This window comes from Acanthisitta chloris, unplaced genomic scaffold, assembly GCF_000695815.1.
Source record: "Acanthisitta chloris isolate BGI_N310 unplaced genomic scaffold, ASM69581v1 scaffold29374, whole genome shotgun sequence".
In the NCBI taxonomy this organism is placed as follows: domain Eukaryota; kingdom Metazoa; phylum Chordata; class Aves; order Passeriformes; family Acanthisittidae; genus Acanthisitta; species Acanthisitta chloris.
In genome coordinates this window covers 17,590-28,199 of record NW_008670366.1, presented here as the reverse complement: position 1 = coordinate 28,199, position 10,610 = coordinate 17,590, and the positions used below count along the sequence as shown (strand labels likewise).

Here is a 10,610-nt window from a genome sequence, read left to right as displayed (position 1 = left end):
ATCCCCTCATCCAAATCATTAATAAAGCTATTAAAAAGTACAACCTGTATGGGCTCAATGCAACCTATGTGGGCCCAATATAACCTATATAGGCTCAGTATAAGCTATATGGGCCCAGTACAAACTATATGGGCTCAGTAACCTATAGATATCTGCAGGACACTTCACCTCGACTGGGCAGTGCAGCATTTGCAGTTTTTCTCCTGCCCTTCCCTGTGAACCCCCCAGGGCAGCTTCATTTCAGACACCTTCCACTTCCAGTAATTGAGCACAAACTGCCCCTCAGCTCAGCTCCAATCAGACTCAAGGGCAAATTAATTAGGCTGACAAGTGAGAGGTCAGGCTCTGCCGGGGGACTGGCAACATGAAGCTATAGTCATGCAGCTGTGGGGTGAGGGGGCAGCTTTGCCCCTCTCCCTTCATTTCATGCCATGAGAAACACCCCAAATGCCCAAAGCACCACAGGGCTTTTTCCCTGTATAAACCTAACCAGCTCGGCCCCTTCACCTGGTCATTGCTTGGCTCTGGTGAGCAGTGCCAGCTCAGTGCCCATCAGCTGCTCCCATTATCCCTGATTGCTCCTGGCTGCAGGTCTGCTGGAGCTTTGCTCTGTCACTCCTCCATCCTTTGGCCACAGGCCTGATTTCCATCCACACTGTATTCACCAACCCTGGCTTTTTGGAACATAAGGAAGAGAGAAGTGGAAGACACAACCATCCCCAGGGTGGGAGCTGCTCACATTGATCCTTTTATAGTCCCACATGAGTTGCCTGTCCAAGGGAGAGCACCTGCACCCACTTAGCATCTTGCTTGAGCACCTAGCCAGCATGCCAGGACCTTCCATCTCCTGGCCTGGCTTTACCCACAGCCTTCACCTGATCCCTGTGCCCACCACCAGCCCTGAGCTCTGCTTTCAGCCCATGTGCAAATGGCAGGGATGATCCCCTGATGATGAGCAAAGCATCACCGGGGTACTCTCTGCATGCCTCAATCCTGTATCCCAACCCTGAGGACGTTACCTGAGTGCAAAGGGTTCAGACCCCACCAGGATGGGAGTCCCACCCCACTGGGATGGGGGTCCCATTGAGGCCCCCTGAATTGTAAACACAGACCCTACAGGGAAAGGAGAACCATCACAGGAAGCTGAATCAAGAAGACAATTTAATCAGATTTATCAGACAGATTTAGGTCTCCAAATAAATAGATTTATCAAAACAGAATAAAACAAGAATCCAAGGATAAATACATGTACCAAAACAACCTGAAAATCCCCCAAAGCTATTTCCAAACAGGGGGAAGGTGATGCTGCTGCACTCCCTCCTCCCCATGCTGCAGAAATGGTCCTGCTTGCCCTTTGGGAGATGCCCCTCCTGTGACTACAGCCCAGTAGATATTACATAGGATATATATAAATATATAGCATAATAACATGCTTAGTAGCGACCTTAGTGCAGTTTTCAGGGTCTCAGACTCTGTCAGCAGGTGGGTCCTCCCACAAACTACATCTTCAAGCAGCCTGCAAAGAAGGGAGAAGAATCCTCCCAGCTGGAACAGAGGAGAAAAGGCACAGGACGTTTCAAGAAACACCCTCTGGAGGGTGTTCAGCCAAAGAAACCCTTCCAAGATCACAGGGTCTCCAAGAAAAGAATTAAGGATGATTTTTCCTTCCTTGCAGGTCATCTTTGTGCTGGTGGTTGGTGAGCGGCATGGTCATGTTCTGCTTTGCTGCTCCTGAGGATCTTCAGGAATGCTATGGAGTCAGGGATGTACCCCAGCGCTTCATGCCACACCAGGTCTCACACCTCTGCCATCTCTCCCTTCTCCCTCTGTGCACCCAACACCTTGGGCATCAGGAGGTGACAACCAAGCTCCCACTGGAGAGAGGCACCTCCATGGCTATGGCTTCAATGTGGATCCATTGGGTTCATTGCTGAAGCTTCTGGAATTTGCACTAGTGATTCCTTTATTGCAGTGCCAGTCTATTTAATAATGCAGCTTTGGTTTTCATATATATGTGTATGTGTGGCTGTGTGTAGACAAAGCAATAGCTAGGTTGAAGTTTTTTTGCTTTACAAGTTCTTTGTTTCCTTCTCTGGGCTCTCTGTCATCCTCAGCTCTGATGTGTGGGCTCGGAAGATGTTCCAGGGACCTGGATGAGCAGAGAAGGACATGCATTAGCAACAACCTTGGAGCAGGAAATCACAATTCCCCTGGGAGTTACACCCTCCACACTGAAAGATCCACAAGGAACATGCTGGGAGAGATGTCTACCCACAGCATCAGCCATGGTCAGAGCAGCTCAACAGTGGTCCCATCATCCAGCCCTAGACTTTATCATCTTGCAATTAAAACGGTTAACTGGGACCCTCCTACTCTCTGCAGTGCAATTAATGGCACAATCAATGACATTTCCAATGATTTTTCCTGGAAAGCTCTTGCAAGGTCTTCAAAGAAAAAGAGATCAGATTGAAACGGGGATAGATCCCCCTCTCCACCTCTTCAAAGGGTGCTTTGATGTGATCTTAGGGCCATGTTCTCCCTGGCATGTCTGGGATTCAGGATGACTCTCTGCCTCTCAGGGGGAAGAAGCATTTTGCTTGTCCTCTGACTCTTATCAGAAAGCCAAAATTTCAGCGTCCTGGGCAATGGACAGCTGTGCTTCTCTCCTCCCTTCTGTCACCCCAATTCTCTGGGGTGGCTTGCTCAAAACCCTCAAATTTATACTCATTTTTCTGCTGCTGCCTTAGCCTTAGCTCTTCATTCAACCACCTCTGGTAGGGGAAAATACTGCTGCAGAAGAAGGAACCTCCCCTAGATTCCCCACAGTCTCCCTAGATCCCCCCCAGTCTCCCTAGATCCCTCACAGCCTCACCAGCATGCTGCAAATTCCCTGCACAGCAAATGTATCAGTGGGAGCTGGGAGAACACCCCCAAACTAGCAGGAAGTGTCTCAATCCCTCTCCTTGCTCCCTCAAAGCATCCCTGGATGTGCAAGAGGTGGCTGAAGGTGCTTTCCCTCTAGGTATTTGCTTCCCTTGTAATCACAGCATGGATTATGCAGCCCTAATGTCATCATCCTGGGGGTGGGGGGAATATTTTCTAGCTGAATTAATCTCCTGTTGTGAAGAAATCACCAGTCAATGCTTTCTTAGAATTTGTGGTTTCACAACAGGGTTATTTGTCAGGGGAAACTGAGGCGAGAAGGAGGAGGCACATGCCAGCAGCTCCATCAGGGTGAGAGGCCCAGCCTGGGAGCAGAGACTTGAAAATGCTTCAGGGTTTGGTGAGGAGATGTTGTCTCAGATGGATTGGGGGTGAAAGCACATCCCCAGCCTCTCTGGGGTATGGGGTGTGATGGTATGCACTGGGCAGCAGTGCTGTTCCCGACTGACCCCATGACCCATGGGTGCTGGACAATGTGGGAATGGCTCCAATCCAAACCTATTCCATCAAACTCCAGCCCAGCCCAGGGGAAGAGGCAGCCAGCAGGAAATAGCATGGCAGTTCCAATCCGGCACTCTCGTTTTTTGCTTTGTGTAACCTTTACACACAGCCCAGAACATTCAGAATGATTTGTAAAAACATTTCAACAGTTTATTTTTTTTCCTAATCCCTTGCATCACTTTTTTTTTTACTTCCCTCCCCCCTGTAACACCAGATGGATTAGATATAAACATCAAACACTTTTACAGGCTTTGGAGAGACAAAACCTTAGGATTTCACAAGTGTGTATCCAGTTTTAGAAAGCTGGCTGCCCTTTCCCAGGCCATAAAGTGAAACTGGGACTGCTAACCAGAAATGTTGCCTATGGGAGTGAAGACAGGTCAGCCACAGCCACACTTGCACAAGCCTTTTCCCTATGGTTCAGCTCCCCACTTCGTGCTGGGATTTACACAGCCTTTTTGGAATAGCACAGCAGAGTGGGAAAGCAGGGAGGGTTATTTGGGGCAGGGTGTGCTGGAGGTGTGAGGAGATGAGATCTTTCTCTCTTTACCTTCGTTTGTCCTGGTGATCAGTCTGAAGTTTTGTGCTTCTTGCTTGAATTCTTGTTTGCTGATCTTCTTGGTTTGGATCAGATGAAATATTCCTGCAGAGGGGAACATAAGGCAGCAGATTCTGTAATGCTCAATTCAATGCTCACACAGGTTTGCATGCTCTGTGCCCTCCCAAGATGCAAAAGGGACATGGACTGCCCTGGATGACTCAGGGTCCTAGTTCAGTGCAGGACCTGCTGCTAAAGCCTGGTGGGAGTTTGGGAATGAATCCAGCACTGGACAAGGCCAGGAGAGATCTCATTTGAATATTAGGTTAGATGTTAGGGAGAAATTGTTCCCTGTGAGGGTGGTGAGACACTGGCACAGGTTGCCCAGAGAAGCTGTGGCTGCCCCATCCCTGGAAGTGTTCAAGACCAGGTTGGATGGGGCTTGGAGCATCCTGGTCTGGTGGAAGGTGTCCCTGCCCATGGCAGGGGGATGGAACTGGATGAGCTTTAAGGTCACTTCCAACCCAAGCTTTTCTATGTTTCTATGAAAACAGTAACTCCTCATTAAATCAAGATGCAGCAGAGACAACACCACAAAGTAGGTGAAAGCAGTAGGATATTGTTGCTCCAGAAAGCACCCCACACTGAACGAGTTTTGAGCTCCCCCCAAAACACAGAAGAAACAAAGGTGAGGCCAAGGGGATGCTGAGATCCCTGTCCCTCTGCTCACTCTCGGCTACCTATCTTCCCCAACTGCAGAGACCCCCTCCATCACTGGATGCTTTCCTTTCCTGGAAGCAGCTGTAGACTAAAGTTTTCCATTTCTCAGTCACTAGCCCTGAAATTCCTCCAGGACAGGAAAAAACACAACTGACCTCAGCAGAGATTGATATTTCTGCCCATGCCAGCATTGTGCTGTGACCCAAGCAAACCAGAACCTGTAGCTAGCAATGGAAGTGACCTTTCTGTGGGATTAGGGGTTATGATATTCCCATTTCCCTGCAAAGCATGACAAACCAGGCAGGTATTCCTGTCATATCCTTCTCCACCTCTCACCCAGGCTCCACGAGCATTCAGCTTCTTGCTGCCAGCAGATGTGAGAGGGAATGTGGTTCCCCCTTATTTGGTTAAGAGACTTTTCCTGATTCCCAGCAGCAATTACACATGAAAAGGGTATGTGATGAAAGGGAACCAACTTGCAATCCATATAAACAAGATGTTATGGAGCGTAGAAAACTAATACAGGAAGTCAAAGACATACAGAGAAATACATGGATATCTGGACTATTAATAAGTCCTTGAAGTGGGTGGGGAAAAGAAAGTCTTACCAGTAACAAAAGAAGATACTGGATGGAGATAATAAAACTGTTAATGACGCAAGGAAGGCACAAGTGTTCAATAAATCCTCCTGGTCTATACTTAGAAAGAAGCAGAAGGTTGTGCTTATAGTCCTGTGGCTGGTGAAGCACTTTCCAGTACATTAGTAACCAGGAGGATATTTTAAACAAGAGCTACAAGAGATAAACATCTTTTAATCAACCAACCCAGATAATGCTCCCCAAGAGCTCTCAGAGAGCTGCCTGAGATCTTTGGCCCCCTTGGGATGGACGATCCTGGCAGATGCCAGGAGCTGGGAGCAGGGGAGGAATGCAGACGATGCTCCAGCAGACACAAGGGGAGCAGGAGGAGGCACAGATAAGAATAGCCCAACGTGTCCTCCACCCACCACAGAGGCAGGAGGGGATGGAGCCAGGAAAGGCGATGCCATTTCCAGGCAAGCAGATCCCATCCAACAGGCAGGATTGTTCCTTGCAGAATTTTGGGCGAGATGGAGGGAGCTGGTGGAGCTGTCAGGCTCTTAGCACCTTCCTTGGTGCTGTACAGAGGGTTTACAAGATGGGGACAGACTTTTCAATAGAGTCTGTATGAGAGGACAATGGGTGATGGTTTTAAACTAAGAAAGGCAGATTTGACCTAGATAGAGGGAACACATTTTTTATGATGAGAGTGGTGAGGCACTGGCACAGGTTGCCCAGAGAAGTTGTGGTTACCCCCTCCCTAGAAGTGTTCAAGGCCATGTTGTATGGAGCTTGGAGCAACCTGGTCTGGTGGAAGGTGTCCCTGCCCACGGCAGGGGGAGGACTGGATGATCTTTAAGGTCCCTTGCAACCCAAACCATTCTACAGTTCCGTAATTCTATGCTTTAGGCACTGCCTCAGGATCAAAACAGAAGTAGAATCCAGAATGCCCAGGCCTCCAGCAAGGCAGTGTGAAGGGCAGGAATCAACGACAGAGCCTCCAAACCATGCTGGTGTCTCTCTGATCCTGCCTGTTCTTTTGTTGTCCTTACTCCCTGTGATCATTTCTGCTCTAAAACATCAGCAAGTTACTTTTTGAAATTCCTGGTGGTGTTCAGACCCCTAAAACCATGGGGAAGCCCCCACTGCAACTCTTCTGGAGGCTGCTGGTGCACCACCAGCCAGCTGAGTAAGACTTTTGGCTAGGTGTTGGTTCTGGTTTCTCCTCTCAGCTCCTGCCTGGTGGAGGAAACTGTCCCAACACAGAAATAGAGGAGGCCACGTAGGTATCATAAGCCCATACAAAGACAGATGGACGATGTCCAGGTGTGACTTGCAGCCTCTTTACTCCACACACACTGCTCTGTTGGTAGACTGATGGACCATGGAGAGGTGGAATCCATATGTGACTGAGCTCATGCTCTTTCCCAATAATAACACTTTGCTCTGCCAAGGAAAAGAACTGTGTTGGCCTCGGGGACAAGGGCCTCCCCTGTCCCTGGCTGGCAGGGCTTGGGAGCTCCATGCAGACATGAAGCTTTTGGCCTCAGAAGGTGGCGAGAAGGTTTGGGTGGCGACCTCTGCCAAGGAGTGAGGAAAGGAAACGGTGGGGCCCAGACAGTGCAGGCTCAGAGCTGTCCTCCAGCTACAAGGTGCCATTGTGAAGGAGGCCCTGCTGGGGCTGGGGGAGGACAGGGAGAGGGGCACTGTAGAGGATGAAAGATGACAGGGGGAGGATGGAAACATGGTGGCAACCAGGGCTCCATTTCTGGAGTTAATCTCTCCAGCTACTATCCATGTGTGCCCACGCTTTGTGGCTGGGGAGAGCCAGCCACTGGAGGGCTGAGGTCTCCCTAGGAAGTGAGGTGAGACAGGAACATGCCCAAAAGACCAGAATATCTGCCTACACACGTCCACAAGACACAGTCTGAGGGTTGCTGTATCCATAGCAGAGGTACAACCAACCTCAAGTGCTCAAGGTTTTGGGTAGAGTATGTCCAATGGAAACTCATGGCTGGGGCACTGCAAATGCTTTCCTGGACCCAAGAGAAACACAACACAAATATCTACTGGATCAGGTATTCCCAGGCTCCTCTGGTCCATAAGAGTGTTGCAAAGCTGAAGGTGTGGGGAGAAAGCAAGAGATTGGTGCCATTTGACAGTGTATTTGCCATGCTTTGACCTCTGGAGGACACACAACAGGAGCATCCAAATCCACTCCACCAAATAGTGGGCTGGGAACAATTCATCCCCCTTGTCTGCATCTTTGCAGCAGCTTTGCAGTCTTGGACTGAGGTGAATAAAGAGCAAAAGCGAAACTACAGAGTGACCAGAACAATTTTTTGACTTGTTTTCCATGTGCATTCAACATGACATCAGGAAGGTTTGAAGCAGCAGCCCCATGGCCCTTGTCTTGTTTGTCCATGTGCTGTGCCTCCAGATGGTTTTGCAGAGGGTCTAAAAGTGGTTTCCAGCTCCCGAGATGCATTGTAGCTGCAGCAAAAAGAGTGCGAAAGGGGCAATCAGAAAAAACAGGCTGCTGTCAGCAGGTTTTGATCCACCACACAAGAGCTGGAGCACCACTAGAAAAGCCTGAAAAACTGAACAAAGCTTGGAAAGCATCAGGTTTCCACACACACCTCTAACACTGCTGGCTGCTTTCATTACAGTACTCACCTTTAATCAGCTTCCAGTTGTAGATTTCCACCTCTTCTGCCAGCTCCTTCTCAATGGCCATTGTCCTGAGGATCTCCTTGGAGGCCTCCGAGCGCGGTGGCACAAACATGTACACCAGGATGCGGTTGGGGTTCTTGCCACAGCGGGTGGTGACTATTTCATCGGTGGGTTTAACTCTGGTTTCTGGGCAAAAACAAGGACAGAGTTCATTAAATAGAGGCAGGAAGAAGATTGGAGAAGTCATCTCAGCACCCAAATGAAGGAAGAAGCATCTTGTTGGGTTTGAAGCCATGTGGCACAGTCACATCTCTGAATAGGACCTTGGCTCCCAGGATCTAATCCTCAGCATCAGCAGCAAAGGGAGATGTTCATAAAGGATCTGGGCACTGGTGAGGCCACACCTCGAGTGCTGTGTCCAGTTCTGGGCCTGTCATTTCAAGAAGGACATTGAGGTGCTGGAGCATGTCCGGAGAAGGGGACAGAGCTGTGGAAGGGGCTGTAACACAAGTGCTATGAGGAGTGACTGAGGGAAGTGAGGGTATTAAGCCTGGAGAAGAGGAGGCTCAGGGGTGACTTTATTGCTGTCTACAAGTCCTTGACAGGAGGTGCAGCCAGGTGGGGGTCAGGCTTTGCTCCCAGGGAACAAAGGACAGGACAAGAGGAAATAGCCTCAGGCTGCACCAGGGGAGGTTTAGGTTAGACATTAGCAAGACTTTCTTCACAGAAGGGGTGGTTAGACACTGGAATGTGCTGCCCAGGGAGGTGGTGGAGTTACCTCCCTGGAAGTGTTTAAGGAGAGACTGGACGTGGCACTTAGGGCCATGGACTAGTTGACATGGTGGTGCTAGGGCACAGGTTGGACTTGACAATCTCATAGGTCTTTTTCAACCTTAATGATTCTGTGATTCTCTGATTCTGTGACTTACTCATTCCCAATTTTTCCATTCCCCCTGACTTCGGCAGCCTCTATTCCAGCAGGGATGGGGGAAGAGGCATTTTCTCCCTCTAAATCCCTCCAAGGCTGCAGGAACCTTGGTGCCACCATCACTGCAAAGCCCAGGCTACCTTCCCTCCTTCCCATCTCACTCCCACTACTGTCCTGGAGGAGGAACATCAGGGAAGCCAAGGGATGAGCCCACAGCAGAGGAGCCAGTGCTGTGGCTGGGCAGTGTGCCTGCCTCAGTCTCATGGGTGGGCTCCGTCCCAGCTCCAGCACCTCCTCACACCACGTGCCACAGCAGGGATACCCAACACCCAGGGCACTGTCACAGCCCTACGTGACTTTCTCAACATCTTTAGTAAAGGAGAGCTGCTAATTTTTACCTTCTTTTAGTGTATCTGGAGTAATTAAGAATCCCCCATGGTTTTGGAAGGAGATTTATTGCCTTTGGTTGTGGTCCTTGGAAGGCAGAGGAGCACAGCTCTGCTGAATTTAGCCTTGTTCTCCCAGGCCTTTTGGATGCTGAAGCTTTTCACACTACTCGAAAGACAGTTTGGCTATAAATAGACACATGGGGTTTATTTTAGTAGGACAGTTATTTTAGGCCTGATTCTGCTCTCCCCCAGGCACTCTGGGGTGGTGCTGAGCTCCTCTTCTTGGACAGGGGGTGGAAATCTCAACTCAAAGGGATGCAAAGCAGGGCTTTTTCAGTGGGGGGGGTGGTGGTGGTGTGACCACAGCCCAGTAGCCTCATCCCTAGAGGAAAAGGTCAGGGTGCAGGAAAACCTCTAGCCCAGAGCATCAAACTTCTCCCACTCCAGGGTGTTCATGGAATCACAGAATTGTTAAAGTTGGAAAAGACCTCTAATATCATGGAGGCCTTGACTGAAGCAGGCCCACCCTCACGGCAAGGAAGGAACCCCACATTCAACAGGCATTTAACCACCTCAGAGCTTCATGCTGGAGCCCCTTGATGGCCAACAGCATTGGGGAGGAGAAGCAGGGACACAGGGATCATGGTCACTAGTAGCTGTGATGGTCTGCCCATCCAAGCAATGCATGGCAGCAATTTCCAGGATCAGGATCCCTTTTGCAAATAGAAATCACTAAGTGTTTCTCTCCAAGCTACTGGGCACAAAGGAGGAAGAGGAGGACAGTCATGGAAACTGCTGGCAAAAAGAAGATGGACAAAACCATGCAGTGAAGGAAAGGGCAAACATGCAACTTGGCTGAGCAGTGTGTGTGCGTGTGTGTGTGTGTGTGTGTGTGTGTGTGTGTGTGTGTGTGATTGCTATCTGTACTGGAAAGCAAGAACAAAATAATTTTGGCTGCCTCAGGGAGTTTAACTGGAAATAAAATGAAGACTGAGCAGCAGACAAGATCAAGCAGGGAAAGTCATAGGCTTTAAACCAGAGAGACCCGCTCTAATGGGAATGCAGGACTGGAAGGGCTCTGCCCAGTCATCACATCCCATTCCCACCAGGCACCACATCATAAATCCAGCTCATAAACATATCACAAACCTTATTAAAACAAGCTGAGCTTCTGCCCTGCGCTCCCCCAGGGAGGCCATCCCAGAACCTCCCTGCTCAGAAAGCTGGAAAACCTCAAAAATCCCAACTGAAATTATTTTGCAGCCTGTTTGCCCCATTCCAAAACATAGCAATGCCCCTTGTTTGTTCTTCCTGGTGAGAGCCCTCCCTCCATGCAATCC

The 10,610-nt window shown here is 49.5% G+C and overlaps 1 protein-coding gene across 1 annotated transcript in view; it reads right to left on the bottom strand.

Moving 5' to 3' along the window:
* Positions 1–2,069: 2,069 nt before the first annotated feature.
* Positions 2,070–10,610, bottom strand: part of CHRDL2 (chordin-like 2) — a gene marked incomplete at its 5' end in the record, with an annotated part of 18,440 nt that continues 9,899 nt past the window's right edge. The window contains 3 exons of the mRNA XM_009073656.1: positions 2,070–2,149; positions 3,995–4,087; positions 7,957–8,139. Of these exons, the coding sequence (XP_009071904.1) occupies positions 2,070–2,149; positions 3,995–4,087; positions 7,957–8,139 (356 nt within the window). The remainder of the gene's footprint in view (positions 2,150–3,994; positions 4,088–7,956; positions 8,140–10,610) is intronic.